At 48.6% G+C, this 21,926-nt stretch overlaps 1 protein-coding gene across 1 annotated transcript in view; it reads left to right on the forward strand.

Annotated features, from left to right (window-relative positions):
* The window catches only part of ENTREP1 (endosomal transmembrane epsin interactor 1), a 49,197-nt gene extending 29,709 nt beyond the window's left edge, over positions 1 to 19,488 (forward strand). The window contains exons 3-10 of the mRNA XM_081804062.1: positions 3,236 to 3,364; positions 5,148 to 5,255; positions 5,345 to 5,478; positions 10,646 to 10,775; positions 10,945 to 11,023; positions 12,615 to 12,767; positions 14,997 to 15,289; positions 18,622 to 19,488. Of these exons, the coding sequence (XP_081660188.1) occupies positions 3,236 to 3,364; positions 5,148 to 5,255; positions 5,345 to 5,478; positions 10,646 to 10,775; positions 10,945 to 11,023; positions 12,615 to 12,767; positions 14,997 to 15,289; positions 18,622 to 18,825 (1,230 nt within the window). The 3' untranslated portion in view covers positions 18,826 to 19,488. The remainder of the gene's footprint in view (positions 1 to 3,235; positions 3,365 to 5,147; positions 5,256 to 5,344; positions 5,479 to 10,645; positions 10,776 to 10,944; positions 11,024 to 12,614; positions 12,768 to 14,996; positions 15,290 to 18,621) is intronic.
* The last annotated feature ends 2,438 nt before the right edge of the window (positions 19,489 to 21,926 follow it).

Below are 21,926 nucleotides of genomic sequence, written 5' to 3' on the forward strand. Positions count from 1 at the left end.
TTGCTCTTTTTTTGCACGTCAGGATTACATTGTATAAAAATATCACATTTTGTTTAATCCACTCTCCTGTTGATGGACATTTCCATTGTTTCCAGTTTGGGGGTATTATTAACAGAGCTCTTGTAAACATTTTTGTAAAGTTGTGGTTTTTCTTGTGGGCCCCTTCTCATTTCTCTTGAGTAAATAGAGAGGTGTGGGATTGCTCAGTCACATGGTAAAAGTAGGTCTGTGTAACTTTATAAGAAACTGCTAAACAGTTTCCCAAAGTGGCTGGGGAATAAGTATTTCCAATTTAAAATATATGGCCGGTTCCTTTATTAAAAGGTTCAACTTACTTTTCTACCAGTGACCCTTTGCCAACTGCAAGCGTTTCTCTCTAGTGTTCGTCAGTCTGATGGGGCTGGTGTGAGAGCTCCTTGTTATGTTAGCTTGCAGTTCCCTCATTGCAAGAGAAGGTGTCCTCCTTTTTTGAAAGCTTCGTAGAAGATGCTAATGAGCAGCCAGTGTTGAGAACCATAATCCTGGTGATGAGGAAAGGGCGAGGAGGGCCTGGTGGTGTCAGGGAATAGTATCAGGGTGGAAGGGTGGATGGTTTTCATGTAGGGGCTTGAACGAGGTTGTTTGTGGATGGTTAAGAGATCGAAGAGAAGTTGGAATAACTTTGCAGAAATATTGGGGCTGAGCCGGGATTAAGAAGGGAGGTGAAGGGTCAGGAACAGAAAGAGCAAGAAATCCAAAATGCGCCATTGCCGGGTACCATTTTGTACAGAGCCTCAGGGCTCCCGTGTCAGCTGGGCACAGCCACTGATATTCATTTTTATTTGGATAGTGATTAAACTTTCCAAAAGCCTTGTGTAAAGAGATTAACCTTCACCCATCTGGAAAATTGTTGCATCTGGATCAGTTCAGCCTGGAAGTTCCAGATAGCTGAGGTTTCCAGGTACATACAAGTCTCGTTGTGTGTAAATAATGCCGCTGTGTGTATGTGTGGCCCACACAGGCCTTTTTCTCTCTTAACTGAACGCCTTTTACCAAGAATGGACTCGAGTGGGAGGGGAGTACTTTGTAAGATGACACTGGATATTACCTGCAGGAGGCAGAATCCTTAGGTAAGATTTTGAAGCTTATCTAAGTACAAGAAATGGAAACCTGCACTGCATGGTGTTGAGAAAAGTGAGCGTGGTTGGTGTTTGGGAAGAAGAGGGCCTTGGGTACATGAGCAGAATGGAGCAACTTGATGGCTGCTTATTTGTAACTACTAAATAGTACTGTTAGTATTAAATCAGGGGGTTCTCACCTGGACTTCAAAGGAAGAAGCCCATTAGGAGTAACACTTACCTGCTGAATTTACCCCAGGGTAAGGACTATTATTAATTTATGGAAGAGGGGCTAAGAGAAAGCTAGTGATCCCCGAGAGGAAATAAAATACCCAGCCCCCCCAGACCCTGCCTAGAGAAATCCTGTCTGAGTGGCCACAGTAGTTTTCCCTTAGAAGGCAAAACTCTAGTGTAGATTTCAGCAGCAGGATGTGCCTTCAATAATGTGAGACAGTGGAAGAAAAATTCAGACTCAGACAGTCTTGCTTTTGTGTGTGTCTGGGGGTCGGATTGTGGATCTAGGTGTGGGGACGTTGTTGAGATAACAGTCTCTGTGGGCAAATCAGGAAAAGACAGAAACCAAGTGGAAATGAATGGATAGAGATGGAGTCCATCAAGGTAACTCTAGCTGTTGTAATTCTTTGTATCAGAGGCAGATTTTATATCAAAATCTGGGCATCGGTGTTTGATATAATAATGCACCCTTTAATGTGGTTTAGGGATAGAGAATAAAAAATGTTACAGGATCCATGGAGTTTTGGAAGAGGCAAAGCTAATCCTTGTGGAAAAAAAGTATTTGCCTGTAGGAGGGTGGGGGCAGGGATTGATGGGGAAGGGCATGATGGAATTTTCTCTGGTGATGCTGTGTTCTGTATGTTGATATGGGTTCGGGGTGCACAGGGGTATGCATTGCTTAAAATTCTGCAAATGGTATGCTTAAGATTTGTGTATGTAAATTTTGTGTGTGTGTATGTAAGTTTTACATCCAAAGAAAATATGTAATCTTTAGTGGAAATTTTTCCCTTTGCTTCCTAATCAACTTATATTATAAGGGAACTGTATTTTCTCTTAATTTGGAAAAATACCATAAATTTGTTACTAGAGAGTAACTAGAGAGTAAGTGTGGTTAGAAGGTAAGAATCTTAATTCAATAAGAAAAAAGACCCTTTTTCTCTCTTAAGTAACTCTAACACTGTAGACGTTCAGTTATTCTTAAAGATTCCTGAAGAATTTTGCAGCCAGTGTGGTCAAAGCTGCCTACTTAACAGGTATGACAAAGGCATGGCTTTCCCTTTTAACCAAAATAGAATAGCCAACTTCAACAACTCAAGAGGCAAAGCGAGTAAGAATGAACCTCTGCTCCCAAATTATGGGTCTTAATTAGCCAAAACCAGGTGTTGCATATTCTCACAACTTGAGTCAAGGGAGACTTCGAAAAGTGGTTGCAAGTTTGCAAAACATTTCACTACAAGAGATTACTCATCACTGATATTATCACTTCAAATCTGTGACCACATTGAAGATGTCAAACTGAGAGATCCCTTAAGCCTACCTGGTTTAGGGCTACTGTTCACCAAATATACCCTGTGTTTCTCACGGGCACATGGTAGCTTGAACTTCCTTGCCCTCTTGGAGTTAGGTAGGGCTGTAAGATTCACTTTGGCAATGAAGTGTGAGCTAAAGCGATGAGGGTCATTTGCAAGAGGAAGATTTAAGCTAGAATTACGAGATTTAGCAAGTAAAAACACAGGGCACCCAATTAAATCTGAATTTCAAATAAACAGCAAATAGTTTTTTAACTGGGTGTCCCATGTTTTATCCAGCAACCTTACTTTAAGTGCCAACGTGCGTTTTATCATGTGCTCTCCACCTCTCTGGTACAGTGATCATTAATCCTAAAATGGTGTGTGCTTCATCAACCTGGGTTCCTAATGGACTAAGATGAGCAGAACACCCTGCTGACCTACAGTGGGCATTAGCATATTCAAGAAATAACCTTCTCGTCCACAGCATACCCTAGCCTATCCTGATGGATCCAGATACCACCATGTCTCATTCTGTAGGATTGGTGCTCCAATGTGTCGCCTGCATATTTATTCTCAATAATGAAATTATGGTTCTGCCTTTCTCCCCTTAAGGTGGACTTAGGCGAAGGAAAGATTTGCTTCTGTTGTGAAGAATTCCAGCCAGCCAAATGCACGGACAAAGAAAATGCCTTGAAACTCTTTCCGGTTCAGTCTTGTAGTGCTGTTCACCTTCTACTTAAGGTACCTTGAGCGGATCCCACCCCCATCAGTAAATACACTACAGAGCCCTCAAAGAAGGCAAAGTTACTTGAAATATCCTTACTCTGTTACCTCCCTCAATCCCTGCAGATAGCCAACCCTCATCTGACCCAGAGACAGGAGTGACTTCAGGAAGAAGCACAGATGATTGTGTGTCTCTTAAGTAATGAATGGATGGCTTTCTTTGTGTTCAAGAGTTACAAGATAGCAAAAAATGTAAAGGAGTCTAAATGCATACATATGAGTGTATATATGTGTATATACATGTATATCCATCCATACACACGATGTAGCTACACATAGGTGATGCAACTTTTAGCAAAACCTTAACTTTTTTTATTTAAAGTAGGCTTTCCACCCACGTGGGTCTTGAACTCACGAGCCTGAGATTAAGAGTTGCATGCTCTACCGACTGAGCCAGCCACGCGCCCCTGCTTTGGGCAAAACCTTTCAACTGCCTGCCCATTTGTCCTTGTTCTGATGCTCCTTTGTTGGTTTCAGTGAGTCCTGTGGGCTGTTGGGTGCTGCCGAGCCAGGACCCAGAGGCTTAGGGTAGATAATCGGTTAGAAAATGCAAGGGACATTCATGCACCTTACCTCTTGTTTCATAGGCAGCAACTAGAATGAGTGAGAGATTAAAAATAAATGATACCAGTTGCAGAGAAGTACAGAATTACCCTTTATTAGGGACTTGGATAAAAGTTGAGTCCTGACTCACAGGGGCTCATTAGCCCAGTGAGTGACAAGATCAGTTGGTGAACCGTGAGATTATTAGTTCTTGGATAATTCCTCGCTGAGGGCTTTCTTCAGGTCTTTGTTTTGGGTTTGTTTTTTTGTTTGAAGGAGGAGTCTCTCCACTGCCAGCTCTCTGAGAATGTAAAAGTGGCCTTCTATCTTTGGCTTCTGGATTTCTCGTAGCTGAGTCATCCCCAAACTTTGAGCCAAGACCCCTCTTGGGGAAAGCCTCACTAAGGAGCCAGGACTGTGGCAAAAGAAACTTCTGGAATTGCCCTTACCACTATTTTGAGACGTGGGTTTGGAGAAGAGATGCCCTCTTTATACTCTGGCTGGCCTGCCCCCCACGCTGTCGTAGCTGGGTGCCCAGGGGAGCTCTGCCAGTCGCTCCCAAAACAGAAACAGTGGCCACAGATAAAACAGCAGGCCGTCCCCGGTGGGAGACTGGAATTGCTATCACTGGGGACACCAACTTCAGAAGAGACACTCATTGCTCTTCTGGAAGGAACATTTCCAGACAATGTTCTGATGCTGGCAAAAAGAAAACTTGTAATACCAGGGCTTTCTGGGACAGGAAGCCTCTAAGATAAGTTTTTTAAAATTACGATGCTTATATGACTGCATGAGAGCCATATTAATAACCAGTATTTATTTGGCACTTAGCACGAGCCAGACATCAAAGTCCTTGGCATCTATCTTCCCACGAGAATTGCCTTATTGCGACATCATTATTATTATTTAAAACAGTTTTTCTCTTGCCTTCTGGTCATCAGCTTTTTTTTTTTTTTAAGATTTCATTTATTTATTTGACATAGAGAGACACACACAGCGAGAGAGGGAACACAAGCAGGGGGAGTGGGAGAGGGAGAAGCAGGCTCCTCGCCGAGCAGGGAGCCCGATGTGGGGCTCGATCCCAGGACCCTGGGATCATGACCTGAGCCGAAGGCAGATGCTTAACCAGTGAGCCACCCAGGAGCCCCTGGTCGTCAGCTTTGACGTGCTCAGTAGTGTTACTGTCTCCTTGTTCTAGAAAGTTCTTTTCGCCCTGTGTGCCTTGAACGCCCTGACCACCACCGTCTGCTTGGCAGCAGCTGCCCTTCGCTACCTCCAGATATTTGCAGCCAGAAGACCCTGCCTCGTAAGTCCATACAAGGTGGCACCATGACTGTGGCCCACGGGGCCTTTGTCCTGAAGGCTGTTGACTAACCGAGCTGCTTGTTTCGTCAGGACGAATCCCAGATTTCTGCCGAAGAAGTGGAAGAACACGGACGGATCCCAGACCCCGATGACTTCGTGCCACCAGTGCCCCCCCCTTCCTATTTCGCCACATTTTACTCGTGCACACCCCGGATGAACCGCAGGTAGCCTTCCTGAGTGCCCCCGCCCCAGCCGTCTGTGAGGTGGCCTCGGTTTGGAAGACTGAAAGGTTTCCAGGACGACCTATAGCATGAGCTTACTTCTCTCCAAAATCTAGACAGATGGTGTTACTTTTCAGGATTTTCTTTTTTTTCTTTTTCTTTCTTTCTTCCTTTTTGAAGTAGGCTCCACACCCAGTGTGGGGCTTGAACTCAAGACCCTGAGATCAAGCCTCGTACGCTGTGCCCACTGAGCCGGCTAGGCACCCCTTTTCAGGATTTTCTATCCCCCTTCCCCACCCTGCTGTTTTGTCTGATAAACGGCTGAAACCAAAGAAAAGTCCCACCTCGAACTAAGGATATACTTTTTCCATTTCAATTAGCTTCCCAGGAAAACTGACACCCAGTGAGACAGTCGCTGTCATGTGACTTGATTGAGAGCTGCGGTTGCCCAGGAAACACGCACGCTCAGGCCAAATCGATGTTCATTATAACACCATCAGCGGGGCCCCAAATCATGACATTCTTCCAAAGCCATTAAAAAGAGATTAATTATTCATGACTTCTCCCTGGTCTAGAAAAAATAGACACCACGCTGGTTTCCTTTTTCAAATTCTAGCTCAAAATTTATCGTTTGTTTCTTAAATCTCAGAAATGACTATCCGCAGAAGGAAATGATGCATGCATTCGTCTGGTTGTTATGGACTTCTAGAATTGTACTTCTCTAAAGAATGACTTCGTTTATTTATTCGACAAACATTTAATCAGTCCTCTGCTGCTTACTAGTCACCCCCTATCCCCCCACCCCCCCAGGTTGGTGACATTTCAGATGACTTAGACCCGCCTCGTTCCCCTCTCAAGGAGCTCGCAGTCTTGGTCATTACAGCTGAGTGTTGCAAGGATCATAATAATTCTCAAAAGAGAGATTTTGAGTGCACCGAGGAGGACCACCTAACCCAGGATGGTGAATGGGCTGCAGAGAGCTTTGAAGGAAGAGTCAGCCAGTCAGGGTTGGCTTCGTGGGTGAAGTGATCTTAAGCCAAATTTCAAGGATCAGCAAACCATATTTAAGCTTCCAAAAGAAAATCTCTGAATTCTGTAAGAAAGACTCGTGTCTTTAGCTTGAGATTCAGAGGGCCAGGAATTTCAACTTTTAATCCCCAAGGTATACAAGGAGAGTTGTCAGACAAATGTGGTGGCAGCCTTGGGGTTTTTGGAAATCCGCTTGCTAATGCTCGGGACGGCCACGTGTGGCTTTGAAGCAGGTCACCGGTGGGAGCTACCGCCCAGACACTGTTAACGTTCTTCTCCATGGGTAACCTCCCGACCTGTTGCTCAGAGTCATTCTTTGTGCACCAAAGGACACCTTTGCTCATACCTTAGCCCAGTCTCAGGCTGTGTGCAGGAGGACGTGTTGGAAGGCAGTAAAAAAAAAAACAAAAACCTGTTATTTCGTGGTTGGAAAGAGAAATGCCATCTTCGAGAAGAATTAAGTGGCTCTCTGAGATTGTAGGTGAGCCCTTGGTTGACCTGAGAGGAGGCAACAGACAGATTTGATTTCCTGCAGTGGCAGAAAGGGAAAGTGACTCATGCGGGTTAGGAGTCTCACTGTCCTGTAGACCGCCCCTCCCCCACCTGCCCTTCTCTCTTCCATTTCTCTTTTCGGTGCCGCCATAGTAATGCTTATCAGTGTGGGTATTTCCACTCTTTGGGATGTGGGTGCATCCCTGGATTCGCCCCTCTGAGTCCTGAGACTGCCCCTCACCAAATCCAGACAAGCTTCTCACCAAGGGCTTTATCATTCCGAACTTTCCGGAAGGAACATGGGGAAGGGTGTTAAAGTAATACATCCTTGTGGGAAAGGAGACACTGCTAGGCCCAAAGCATATACCTGGAGGCCTAGATCATATCTCCAGTAGGCAAACAGCCTCATTTTCTGAAATTCTCCCAATACTAGAGGGCGGTCCACTTTCCTTGTTAAATGGCTACATTTATTCACTTTCAGATACATATTGTATCAAAGGTATTTTTGCATTTGACCGACTTTGCTAGATTTTTATATATCCATTTTATAGACACTAACTGTTTGACCCCAACTGGTGATTTTCTTTCTTAGAAGCAGGCAGGCAAGAATAGTAACGAATGTTTTCTTTAATATTTCCACAACCGGGGACGTGAAGAGTTGTCACACAGTGCAAACTCCCCACTTCCTGCAAGGTATTATACGACTTCTCAGAGCGCTTTATTTATTTCCCTTCTATAAATACAATCACTGCATGCATTGGTCCCTCCTTGAGAAAGGACTTCTCAAATTACTGCCATAAACAGAAACCTGATTGCAGTGAAGGTTTCCATCCAAAGATGGGCTTCTGCCTCATGACTTGATTTGTAATGAGAGTCAGGGCTGTGCACTCCTCCTCCACGACCCCAGGGAGCCTCCCCCCACCCCCATTCTCAGAAATTGGTTGGAGCTGGGATCAAAAAGGAGAGCATCCCACCTATTCTGTAATTGGGGACCTGGTTGTACCATGTGGACGTAATGTGTTACAGAGCACGGAAGATTATGGAAAAGTGAACACAGGCATTTATTCCTCAGTGGTGAATATAGTAAACTCATTCCTTTTCCTCATGAAGTTCAGAACCCAAACTCAAGTGGAGCCAGGCTCTGCTCGTGGGTGACTCCGTGCCCAGTGCGGCCCTGCCTGGCAGCCCCACAGGGCCGCTTAGCTGATTTTTAGGAGATCAAAATCTCTTCTTATCTGTGTGGGCCCCACCACAGGCAATTAGAGCAGAATTTCTAGAGACAAGGCCTGGGCCTCCCATAGTCTGCAAACCTCCCCAGGTGATTCTACTCCCTAGCTAGGGTTGAGGGCCATAAGGGATCAGGAAAATACCTGCCAGGACATAGTGCACCTGTTTCCCCAGACAGATCCCTTTGTACCCAAAAGATATGAAATAAGAACTGCTTCACAGGAAAGGAAGCTTCCTTTTTTTCCTAGAAGCATCTTCTGTCACACGGAGGCTTCCTTGGTCATTATAGTTACCACCATAAGAAGCTGTTCATTGTGGTCGATTTAAAGAAAATGTATCCCCTTCCCTCTCCCCCTTCTTAAAGGGATTCCATGGTCGTTTAAGATCTAAAATGAAGTCTGTTCCCCTGACCTCCTGGCCCCAAGCAAACCCTCTCTTCTCTGTGAACATAGCCATTGGGTGGCGAGTATCAAAGACCACCAGAGCCAACAAACCAACAGGCAAAGCGGGGGGTATTCACTTTCCTGGGGAGGACACAGCAGAGGAGAAATGAGGGGAGCTGGCTGAGAGGGGAAGCCAGGGGATTTGTGAGTGCTGGAAAGATGGCTCATGGGGTCATGCTAACTCAGGATTGAAGACTGGCCCTCTGGAGAGGACAGAAGAAGTCCCTAGGGCTCACTAAGTAAAGCAAGTCCCCTTGTCCACTGGTTTTACTGCTAGGAAAAAAAGAACATCGCATCTTTTTCAACTTTTTTTCCTCCACCGTTTGCATTTTTTTTAAACGGGCGCAGGAATAAAATGAAACAACCATGAATCCACAGAGCCCCTTTCTAAAAAAAGCAGCCCTTGTGTGCCACTGGCCCAGAATCTTTCACCTGTCTCCTTCAGCTTATGTCCATTTTCATATTTCGAGAACGGGCATTAAACTTTTGCTATTATCTCCTGTTTTCGTTCCCTAATACTCCACGGCCTGAGTACAGGTTTTCTGGTCTTCATTGTATCTTTTTAAAATGGGATATAATTGACCTAGAACATTCTATTAGCTTCAAGTGTATGGCATAATGATTCCATATTTGTGTATGTTGTGGAGTGATCGCCACCGTAAGTCTAGTTAACATCCATCACCACACATGGCTACCAGATTGTTTTTCTTGTGATGAAAACTTCTAGGGTTTACTCTCTTAGCAACTTTCAAATAGGGAATACAGTATTATTATTATTATTATTATTATTTTATTTATTTATTTGACAGAGAGAGAGATAGCAAGAGAGGGAACATAAGCAGGGGGAGTGGGAGAGGGAGAAGCAGGCTTCCTGCCGAGCAGGGAGCCCGATGCGGGGCTCGATTCCAGGACCCTGGGACCATAACCTGAGCCGAAGGCAGATGCTTAATGACTGAGCCACCCAGGCGCCCTGGGAATACAGTATTATTAACTGTAGTCACCATGCTGTATATTACATCCCCCGGGACTTACTTATTTTATAACTGGAAGTTTGGTCAAAAGGAACAAGTTTCTACATATTTTAAACTATCGTTTTACAATTTAGGCTCTTTATTATCTAGATTATTTATGTGTGTGAGTTTTCTATGAACACAGGCAGAAAATCTTGAGGTTTATTTATTTATTTGCTATGGAGGGTCTCCCACTCACAGGACAAAAGCCCCAGTGCCTGGCATGAAGGCAGTGCTCAGCTAGTGTTTGTTGACTGACTGTATTTAGGAAGGGTCACTCTGTGATTCATCCTGCTTTGTCTTTGAGCTGTGATGTTGTTCACTTTCCTAGAAAAAAGTAATTCAGACCTTCAAATATTTATTTAACAAATAGAGAGTTTCTACCATGAATCAGACATTAGGGAAACGCAGGCAAGAATTTTGTCAGGTACTAATGTAAGAAATAATTAAGTTGCCCCAAGTCCCTAGTTTTGTTTTTTCTTTCATTGAGGTGACGTTCACATAACATGAGTTGAACCATTTGAAAGCATACCGTTGAGTGGGATTTGGTACAGTCGAGGTACTGTGCAACTTCCACCCCCATCTGGTTCTGCAGCATGTTCATCACCTCCAGGGAGACCCGAACCCACTCAGCAGTCACTCCCCAGTCCCCAGCCCCCAGCCCCTGGCAACCACGAATCTGCTTTCTGTCTTTGTGGATGATTGCTTGCTTTTTGGCTTGTGGATGTAAAAGAAATGATGGCATTGCATTTTATACGTTGTCACTTGCCTAAGAAACTCTGGGCACCCCATCAGCTGAGATTATCCCCCCCGGCTTCTGGGCCAGAAGACTGTCTTGGAGGGGTGAGGGGTCTTCTGCTCTGTCAGCGGATAACCGGCCCGAGGTAAAGGCCATCATCATGCAGAAGCAAGTACGTCAGACGAGAAGTCTGTAGACCGTGCTTCCTGATGCCAAGATGCTTTTCCTAGGATGGTCGGTCCTGATGTTATTCCCCTTCCACATATCTACGGAGCACGAATCAAAGGTGTGGAAGTGTTCTGTCCCCTGGACCCCCCACCTCCCTATGAAGCTGTGGTGAGCCAGATGGACCAGGAGCAGGTACGGTCCATGGTTTCTCGCTGGTACATTGACCGCTGGTAGGAAAAGCAGCCTGGCGTGCAGAGAACAGTGGGACACTGGGCCCTGAACATGCTTCTAAGTTCAGTGGAGTCCAGGTGGGGGATGAGCTGAATATCAACAAATAACCCTCTTTTCTCCTGTGATGTAGGGACCTTCATTCCACATGCCAGAAGGATTAGAAGGTGCCACGAGCCCCTTGGAACCGATCTGCATACCACTGACTCAAGGTAATAAATACACGATTGCTGCCCAAACTCAGGATTCCGTCAAGTAAGACATCATGAAATAATGACTTATATGATATTTTGTTGGAGGTCAGATATCTTGAAGCCAGTGGTTCAAATTATATCCTTCTTGGGACGCCTGGGTGGCTCAGTCAGTGAAGCGTCTGCCTTCAGCTCAGGTCATGATCCCAGGGTCCTGGGATCGAGCCCCGCATCAAGTTTCCCGCTCAGCGGAGAGTCTGCTTCTTCCTCTCCCTCTGGCCCTCCCCCACTGATGCGTGTGCGCTCTCGCGCGCGCTCTCTCTCAAATAAATAACTTTTAAAAATCTTAAAAAATCCCCACAAATTACATCCTTCTTTCCAGGTGTAAAAATACTGTCAACAATTGGCAAGTAGGAGATACTATGTGAACAGAAATAAAAATATCCTCAGAATCTTTGATGAGTCACCAGACCCTTCTCAGGGACCTGTGAAATGGATTAGAGAGTTTAATGTGGCATCCCTGTGTTTTCCCACCTAAGATTTTCTTTCTCCTGTAAAAATAAGATGGGCCCTTTTAAAGGGAAAAAAAGAGTTTTGTCTATGGCAGGATGATTTGCCGTGAGATTGCACTGTCATTTATAACCTCGGGTCCAGGTCATGCTGCTTTCACGTGTAGTGAACGCTGATTTTCCGTCCCGCCTCAAAAAACAAGAGTCAGTTTGCAGTTATCCTTGTCATTCAAGGGAACATGATTGCAGCTCTCTGTCTTTGGAGAGGTTTGAAATGGCACGGAGAACTGTCCACCAGCACAAAATGGCAGGGGTGATCAATAATGGATCAACTCTCCAGCTATTTTCGATGGGGGTGACTTTTCAGCAGCACCATTTGGAACGAGTTTCTGTTCCGTTCACCTTCCATCTTAGAATAATGCAGAAGTGCTCTCTTCCCTAAGTATGTTTGGGCTTCTCCCATTTCTCAAAGTTTCCCAGAGCACACTCAGGCTCGCCGATGACATGATGTGGTTGTCCTGAGCAGAAGTCATCCGTTTCTTGAGTGGTTCTCCCCATCTACGAGGCGGCCACTGGCTCTTTCCCATGGCCGTCAAGCCTTTCACAGCCCGGCCTGTACCCTGGGCTGTATGGAGGCTTTCACTGCCTGCATTCATGGTCTGCAGCCCTCAGGGAAGTCGCCAGAGTTGGGCAGGAATTCCTTCCGCCCCCGCCTCACCTTGCATTGCTAAAAACTGGAAAGTCACTAGGAGCTTCCTAGCGCTGCACCGGGACGCTTCCCTGGAGAAGATTCTAAGCCCTTGCAGAAAAAAACAAAACCAAAAAACCACCTGACATTTTGCGAGGGCTTCTTGATTTTACTCTTGGACTTACAATTTTTTGTTGGCTTGTTTTAAGTGTGGAGGGGTGGTTTGGAGAGGAAGCGTTTCCCACGGTGCTGGGAAATAAAAGCTCACTGGCCAACAGCCTAAGCAAATGTGGTTAACTCTGTTCCCCTGCCCCTGAAGGTTCGGGCTCACGGGCGCTTTCCTGCCCAACATTTTGAAGGCAGCAGCTGGTGAAATAACTTATGTTTCTCTTGTTTAAAAAAAAAAAAAAATCAGGTGAGGACATTCCTAACACACCCAGAGAAGAAAGCACATCTATCTCAACTCCCGATGCAAACCAGCTACCTCCCATGGGAAGCCGGAGAGTCTTCCCAGCCCTGAGGACAAGATCGAGGAGTGACCCTGTGCTCCATCATTCCGCAGAGAGAGGTGATGTCACTCCCCAAGCCCCTTGCACAGCACTGTGCGTGTTTGCCCCAAGGCGGCCAGGTGAATCCGGGTGCCTCTGGCCACCCACCGCCCTGCAGCTTGAGAGATGTCTTGAGAGAGGTTAAGAGGTCTTGGGAAAATACGATATTCTCCATGCACATTAGGAATATTCACCTGTCACATTTTTTAAGGCTGGTAGAGTTTTTTCTTTTGAAGTCATTGTCAGCAAAAGCATTCGGCTGCACATGATAGTGTTCGAGGTATGACGAAGAAAATGCAAACATCGTTCTGATTTCTGGGTGCTCACAGTCTTATGGAAATAAACATTCTCAAGGAAAAAGTTCAAGGGGTGTATTTTTTTTTTTTTTTACTCCCTCTCTTATGACCTAAGTTATCTTTTTTTTTTTTTTTTTTTACTTTGTATGGGTAGTTGAGTTGTTTGAATCTGACCTGTTTTAAGAAGTTTAGATAGAGTGAAACTCACACTCCCATGCTCTCCCTTTCTGTGTGAAGTTTGTTACAGATGTCATTGGAATAATTTTAAATTTAAAACATGTTAAAGACTTAAAATAACATTGAGTCCTTTTTCTGAATATGTGAATACCTGAACATCTCCAAATAGCTCTGCATGGTGGAAAACTGTGAAAATAAAATAAAGGAAAGAAAGGGAGAAAATGAAAATCTCTAATCCCGCCGCCCAGGCTTCTTCCGGTGACCTCTTCTAACAAGGGCCTCTGCTCTCCTCAAGCTCTGTGCAAATATTACTTTGCAAACGCTCTCACCTTGCTCTCTCTGGGGCCCCATGTCACCCCCTTGCACTCTTGGTTCTGTCCCTCTGACGGCCTGTGTTGTTCGCTGCAGCCCTGGACTGACCGTGTGCGAGCCAGAGAGAACACTCCTCTTGTCTTCTGAGCCGGGAGGAGTCCCACCGCCTGGGACTGAGCACCTCTGCAAACCCCCGGGCCGGCAGCCCGGCCCCTCAGCTCCCCAGGCCCGTTTCACTGCGGGTCTCTACCACCCGACCTGGCAAGTTGAGGACTCGAGCTGGCCACTTGCCAGCTTTAACAGGAAGTTGACTCTCTGCACAGCTTAGTCAGATCCTCCCAGATCTGCGGCGCTGCAGCGGGGAGGAGACGTGTGTTCACCTACAGCGTTGGAGTCCTCTGCTGTAGACGGCCCAGATTGCCTTCCAGTGACTGACTGTAGTCCCTGACTGTCCTCACACACGAGCGTCTGCAGGGAGCCTTCCTGGAAAACTCCGGCTCTCTGTGACATGCTCGTGGCAACCTGGAGGGGGGCCGCTAACCCCGGTTTAGAGCGCCGACCTTTCTCCCGAGGGAAAGGAGTGCTCCCCTCCCTCCACCTGTCCTCCCACCCTCTGCTTCCTGTCTTCCTTGAATATCAAATTCCCGCTTGCTTGTCAGGCCTTCACAGACTGAAACCTCCAGGGTCATGTACACTGAAGGTTGCTGGCTGGCTTACGAACACGCGGAGACCGGGCCTGCATTCCCCTTCACCCACTTGGTGGTGCGGTCATGTTCTGCCAGTCCTTAAGCCCTTCTGATGTCGATAGTTGCAGACATTAGAGCCTGTGGTGGTGGATTTCCCAGGCTGCTGTTGACTTCTGGAACGACGTGTGATTTTTCCGCACCTAGTTTTTTCTTTCTGTTAATAGCCCTAGAGCTGACTCACAGCCATGGTGTGAGCGTGGATAAGTCGGCACCATGCCCTGAGGATGTTTAGGACAAAGGTACAGTCAAAGGGAGGGGAGCACTCCACTCGTCCCGCAGTCTTGTCCCTCCTCAGCCTCTCTAAGTGGCTCCTTCATCCTCCGCCCTTGGAGCATTCGCTCATCAGGTCCACCATCTTTTTTCTGCTCGCCCACCCATCCCCATACATTGGTCATTACCCCACGGCACTGCTGCGCATTCTTGATGCTCTTCCCTATCATCTGTCTCTCCCTTGGTGATTGTGTTTTATGTGAAATGTTCTGGGGACACGTCCTATCGGAACTTCAGGGAATGAGCTTGGGTCATTGTTTTCTGGTTTTTGGTTTTTTTCTCCCCACCACCCTTTTCCTTCTGTGAGATGAAAAGCAAGATGTGCATGGTCGTTGGCATTTGCAACCTGCTTTCCACGCCAAGTTCCGTGGCCCGTGCTGTCTCGGGTCCGGGTGTGTGCTCACAGGGGCATGGCCAACGGGCACGTATTGTTTGTCTCTGCCCACAGCTGTCCCCGTGCTCAGCTGCGAAGCTGCAACGCAGACTGAGGGAAGACCAGACCTGGCCACGGTGACCTTGAGGAGAGGTCTGAGGAGCAGAGCTTCGCGTTGCCGGCCTCGGTCCCTGATAGATTACAAGTCCTACATGGACACCAAGCTGCTGGTGGCGAGGTTCCTGGAGCAGTCGTCCTGCAGTATGACCCCAGACATCCACGAGCTTGTGGAGAACATTAAATCCGTTCTCAAGTCCGATGAGGAGCACATGGAGGAGGTCATCACCAGTGCCAGTTTCCTAGAACAGGTAGTTTTATTACTGGTCTCGGGCATGAGTCAGAGAACTTGTTTCCAGAGCAGCTGAAGCGCCTTCTCTGATTTCCCGTCCAAGGCGCAGTAAGTTCACGGTCAGGGTGTCAAGGAGATTGGGGGTGAGGAAGTCTGGGGAGGGAGAGAGAAGAAGCCGGAGCACTTTCTTTTCAGGCGTGATGACTTTCCCACAAGCTTCCTGGCCCAGGGAGAGAAAGCGATTTTTCCCGAATGTGGAACACGCCTGGGAAAAGAAAGCGGTGCCGCTCGGGAATAAAAGCAAGGGGTCTGGGCAGCGTGGGGCACCGTTAGCCCTCCATTTGCCAAGCTGGGTTTCCCTGGATAGGGCGTGGTTGCTCAGCTCGCTGGCAATGATGGACGTAACATGAATTTTCATATTCCCGTGAAATGGTGGCAAGACATCTAAACCAATAGGACTTAAAGGGATAAATTATCTTTCCTCCATAGATTCTAGATGAAAAAGAACAATTCCCTAAGCTGAAGTCACCCAGGGGAAAGATAAAATCGGGCACGTAACATAATCCATTTGGGTGTCAGTTTTCTCATTTTTATTTATTTATTTTTTAAAAAGATTTTATTTATTTATTTGAGAGAGAGAGTGCGAGTGCACAAGCAGGGGGAAGGACAGGGAGAGGGAGAAGCAGACTGCCCGCTGAGCAGGGAGCCCCTGGGCTTGATCCCAGGACCCTGGGATCATGACCTGAGCTGAAGGCAGACACTTAACCGACTGAGCCACCCAGGCGCCCAAGTTTTCTCATTTTTAAAGTGAAGTGTTAGACTAGGTGGTCTCAACACCTGTACCTCTGAATGGGATTTCCTTCTGCTGAGAACTGGGGATGGGTCACAGCTGTAATTACCCACCTCTTTTAAAAACCGCTACCAGGGGCACCTGGGTGGCTCAGTCAGTTAAGCATCCAACTCTTGATTTCAGCTCAGGTCATGATCTCAGGGTCCCAGGATCAAGCCGTGCGTAGGGCTCCACACTCAACTTACAGTCTGCTTGAGATTCTGTCTCCCTCTCCTTCTGCCCATCCCCTTGTGCTTTCTCTCTCAAGTAAATAAATTAATTTTTAAAGAAGTTGTTACTTTTTAGGCGTTTGCTTTGTTGCCCCTGTGGGGTGGTTTCTGTGGCCTCGGGGCACAGTGGCTCACAGTGTGACCCACCCGCATCTGTGGGCAGTAACATGTACATTGGGCTGCAGGGTCCTGGGTGAGTTAAGGCCGATTGAGTAAGATCCTTCTCACTTTCCTTTCCGTTTCCCCTTCTACCTGCTGGCCTCCTCTGACAAAAGCCAGAAGCCAATTTCTCTCCCAGCCCCTCAGGGGACCCAGGGGAGCAGAAGAGCAATCTGATGACTCGCGTGAAGAGGTACATGAGCCGCGGACCCTCTTGATGTCTGCTTTCTAAAAGAGCGGTCGGCTGGTGGTCCTGGGTCACACTCTAGTTAGCATCTGTGTAGGGGAGATACATCCTCCTAACCCTGGCCTCCGCCAGAAGTCATTCCCTGTCTCCTTCCCTCCGTCTGGCCCCAACAGCCCGATACACAGAGCAAGTATTTGGAGCCGCTTGTTGGAGGCTGCCAAGCCCTAGTGAGATCAGAGTCGGAGTATCTGCCAAGCCATTGGTCTGGATCTTCTGCTCAGTCTTCCCTGGAAAATAGCTTTGGGGAAAATGACCAAGCACTTACAGCTCAACAGATGCTCTCACTGCAGATGTTTGCTGGGTCTTTGTGCCGAGTCTGGATAAAACTTCAGGTACTGGGATTGTTGCAGTGGACTCTGGGCCAACGGCTGGCGCCTTCTGGGAGCGGACCCCAGTGGCGAGGCCCAGTGCGACACCCTCCCCAGAGAAAAGGAGGTAGAGACAAGCGGAAGGAGAGCCTTTATTCCCGACTCTACCCAGCTTTGCACATTTTCACTTTTCCTAGTATGACTCGAATAGGTTTTAGATCCATCTTATAATCTTTTTTTTTTAAAGATTTTATTTATTCATTTGAGACACAGAGAGAGAGAGAGAGAGAGAAAGCATGAGCAGGGAGAGAGGCAGAGGCAGAGGGAGAAGCGGGCTCCCCGCCGAGCCAGGAGCCCGATGTGGGGCTTGATCCCAGGACTCTGGGATCATGACCTGAGCTGAAGGCAGACGCCCAACCATCTGAGCCACCCAGGCGCCCCGGTTTTAGATCCATCTTAATGTTTATTCCAATCAAAACCACTTGCCCCAACTTACATGTCACAGCAATTGACGTCTATGAATGTTGGAATTTTCTTTTTAACCAGGAAACAAGGACAGGGCTTTAAAGACAAATATAATACCAGTGTGCTAGCAAAATTTAACATCCCATCTTTTGGAGAGATTAAACTTCTGAGGTCTTTAAAATCTCAGACTGGTACGAACTAAACAAAAAGTCCGCCCAGTGATTGTTCTGTGATGTTAGGGGGTCATGAAACGCCTGGGTTTTTCTCAAGGTGCTAACAGTGTTGTAGGTCCTAGAGCATGACTGTGCAACTTCTGGAAATTGTACATGCTAGACAGTTCTCCCCTCCTCGGTCCCAGCCGGATGAGGGGTTTCCCATAAGGTTGCCATTTTACAAAGTAAGTGGTATTATTATGTATTTCAAGTTTACATATATGCTGCATTGTAAAACAGATCTAACGGTAGAACCATTCTTAAGCATTTTTTACAAATAAACTGGCCGAGTTTTTATGTTGCTTATTATGTTTTGTTATCGAAGGGTTATCAGATCAACTGGAAGCATCACTGGTTTTGGGTGACATTTTATAAACTCATTAGCTGGTCACAGTGCCCCACAGGTGGTTATCAACTTTTCAAGAACATCGGTATCACTTGGGTTCTTGTTAGAACTACAGACGTTCCAGCCCCGCCTGTCACAATTGCCGTGGGGGAGCGGGGGATCCTCAGTAGCAGCTCCCCTCCCCTCCAGAAACGTGCAGACCCCAGTGAGAAGCACCGTCTCAGACCCCAGGCAAACTGGGTAAAAATGACGAGAAGAGTGTTAAGTGTAAAGCAAAAGTGTAAATTCACCTGCCACGGATGAATCAGGGAAGTGACGTGAGGCAGGTCAGCAGCTGAAACAGTAGCAAATTGGGGGAATGTCTTAGGAACGTTAGGAAAGAGGCATCCGGTGGAAGGTATCTGGAATTCCAAGTGTGTTCCACTTTGGGAAAACACCCTATTTTCTTTTCCAAAGCAACGAAGCTAAGCAGTGCATGGCTGGATAGAGAAGGCAGGTCGGAGGACCACCTCTGGTGCAGCCTAACGTCTCCCCCACCCTCTTATTCTCCCCAAGATAATGGCCCCGTCGCAGCCCAGCACTTCCCGGAGCCACGTGCCGCCCTCGCGGAGACAGCCTGGCTTCCTGCACCTGCGGAGCTGCGGGGACCTGAGCACCTTCATCCCGGCGGGGAGGCCGCGAGCCGAGAGGAGGCCCCAGCGAGCAGAGGCTGAGCGGCCCCACAGCCTCATCGGCGTCATCCGGGAGACCGTTCTGTGAACCTGTGGGGTTCGGCCTGATGGGGGTGGGCAGGAAGGAAGATGCACCCCGAAGGCAGAATGATCCCTCCTGACCTTGGAGTGCCCTGGCCCGGAGTGGGCGTGCCCCCTGGGCAGCCCTCAGAAGGGGCGCAGGCACTCTGGAGGACATTGGTTCTCACTCCCCAGCTCCTCTTCTGCTCACTGAGGACATTCAGCGGTGGGCAAGCGGGTTCTTCCAGGCCCATTTGGCTTTCGGAGGCACTGATCTGGAGGCCGTGCAGGCAGCCTCCCTCCAGCCTCGGCCAGGTCACGTGGGCAGAAACCCGGCTGACGATTCTTCGCCCACCTCCCCCGCCCGGGCTCTCCTGCTCCTCGAGTTCCTCCCTCCGTGGAAGGACAGAGCTGCTGGGACTGCTGTGTAGAGCTCCCGCAGCCTTTCGCTGCTCCACGAGGGAGCAGAGGGCCCAGGAGCAGAATGATTAACCCGGATGTTCTGCACTTGTCAAGCTTCGTTTTACGTCACCCCCAAATCACAGTGTCTTTAGGAAAAGCGGGAAACTCGTTCAGTGACAAATGGTAATGAAAGGCGTTTAGGGAGAGGTTCGTGTTGATTGCATTTATTCGTGCTTGCAAAACTAGTGATGGCTAAGGCCGAATCGAGAATAAAAACGGGTACTTTGGACCTCTGGGCTCCGTGTCCAACATTTGTGTGGGCGTAGGTGGCCAGGCCTTTCCTTAGGAGGGGGGGAGGCCGGTGGGGAGAGCCTCAGGCTGGATTGTTCGGCATAGGAGTACTGGCCTTAACTGGCATTTCAAGAGCTCACGTGCTGCTGGAGAACAGGCGAGGCTGGGGTAGGAGGCTGTGAGCTAAGGGCCTGGCTGGGCGCTCCTGCGCTCTAGCCGTTAGCGGCCCCCACGCTCTCCGTTCGCCGCCCAACAGCCTAAGAGATGGGCGCTCTTACTGTCCCATTTTACAGACGAGGAAGATGAGGTTCAGTAACTTGCCCCAGGTCGCTCCGAAGTTCAGTGGTGGAGATGCCAGGCACCCCCGCGAGCAGCCCGTCTCCAGAAGCTCCCAGGCGGCGGGGGTTGGCATTTCCTGTGTCTCTGGCAGAGTGCTGGGTAAGGCTCCTAGCGGGGCTAACGGGAGCGCAGACCGGCCCGGCGGCAAGCGGGCGGGCCAGGCCGCAGTGGGAATTGCGGAGGGGCCTGGGGACTGAGTAACCAAGACAGGAAGAGCGTTTGGAGGCGCTGGGGGGCGGGCGGGGTAAGCCGGGGCCGGGGAGGCAGAGCTGGAAGGCAGGGAGAGCTGGGGGGCGGGAGACGGGCCGGGGGCCGGCCGCTGTGTTCCCGGAGGAGGTTGGTGGGGCTTCCCCATGGCGGTTTCTCCCTTCTATCCGCCCACTCCCAGGCCCTGATTTCTCTGTGCGAGTGAGCCAGCTCTTGATTTCTCTAGAAGCCCTAGCTGTCCGCACCGGAGCTGTGCACTGGGGCTCGGCCCACTTTGCTGAGGTCTCCAGTGTGTTACAAGCCCCTGGCTCACACAGGCTGTCTGGCCTCTGAAGCTAAGTGTAGCCCACGTAACCCAGTCTGGGTGCTCTCCTCCTCAGTCCAGGTGAAGCTCCTTCCTCCTGGGCTGGGCGAGAAGGCCTGGCCTTTCTCACCGCTCTAGGTTTATGCTTTGTCCTACTCTGGGAGGGCACTGTTTTTAGCTGCATCCCTCCTCTTCCCCTTCGGAAGCCTGTGCCCCTCCCTCCAACTACCACCTCAGGCCTCACCGTGAAGTTTCCGGGAAGGTAGGCGGGCGCCCGCCCTGCAGATTGCATCTGCTTCTAGCCTCCGAGAAACAGTCACAGAGGTGGTCTGGGCTATTCTGAGGAAAGGAAATTTGCCCACAGCAACCAGAAGAGGAAAGGGGAGCGTGAGACTGAGGGCATTGCTTGACACCTAGCAGGAGGAAGTGGGGACCTGTCTCTGCTTTGAAGAGCTGATCTGGCCGCCTGGGGGATGTCCCATGTACTTCCAAGATCTGAAGGTATCAGTGAAGTCAGAAAACTGACTTCTGTCTTGCTTCTCAGACGTCAAGGAATATTAAAGTAAAAAAATATATTATATATTGCAATATAGTTATAATACAATATTTTATATATATTTGCCCTGGGAGGGAATTAGGGGTCATATTATTCATCTCCCTGTTAGTGTGTCTGCGTGTAGCACGCAGCATTATAACGTGATGTACACGTGCATCCATACTGAGTATACACAGGGAGGGCAGCCCGTTTGCATTTGGAGTTCCTTAAGAATCCACAGCCCCAAGGTGATGACAAAGCATCTCAAATGTAGGTATCAAGATTACACTAGAGCGTTGACTGATTAGCATGAGGGGCCTTTGAAACAAGCTTCCGCTGGTGAAGTACAAGATCTCTCTGACCGGGCAGAAGCCTCGTAGAGTCACGATTGCCTTTGCACCAGTGAGGAGGAAGAATCTGGTCCCCAGTTCCTGAGACTGTCGTGGGATGGATCAGGACACGGCTGCTCCTTCCTAATGTTGTCACTTGCACCCTTTCACACAAGCTATGCGTCCAAGCGTCTGAGGCCAGGGTGGCACTCTCGCAAGCGTACGTAGGACTGTTGTGGGCAGACATGCCAGGGCGTGTTGTGTCTGGCTGGCAGAATTTCTTCCGAGGCCTGCTTTCTTCAGGACACCCTGCCCAGTGGTGAGATTTGGGAGAGGGGTCCACGGCCCCTCACTGCATGAGGCTGCCCATACTTACCAAAAGCAGCGGACATGCGCTGAGCAGCCACGCTGGCGAGGTCCGGTCACTCCGCACCCTCACTTTGCAGCTGACGGAGCTGAGGCTCAGAGCCGAGAGCAAAGCAGCAGTGGGGCGACCAGGCTTCCGGCTCCTGGACCAGGGCTGTTGGTGCGGGTCACAGCTTCTCAGGCTATCTGGGACGAAGGACTATTTCCCGCCCCCTCCAATCTGTCATGGACCAAAAGCTTTTGTAAAATTAGAATAAGCTGACTGAAAATTGTGTCGGTCGGCTAGGACGGTGATGACAGCATACCACAGACTGGGGGGCTCAAGCAACAGGAACTTTCTCTCTCATAGTTCTGGA

Source organism: Leptonychotes weddellii, chromosome 14, assembly GCF_054177405.1.
Source record: "Leptonychotes weddellii isolate Sample4059 chromosome 14, ASM5417740v2, whole genome shotgun sequence".
Taxonomy (NCBI): domain Eukaryota; kingdom Metazoa; phylum Chordata; class Mammalia; order Carnivora; family Phocidae; genus Leptonychotes; species Leptonychotes weddellii.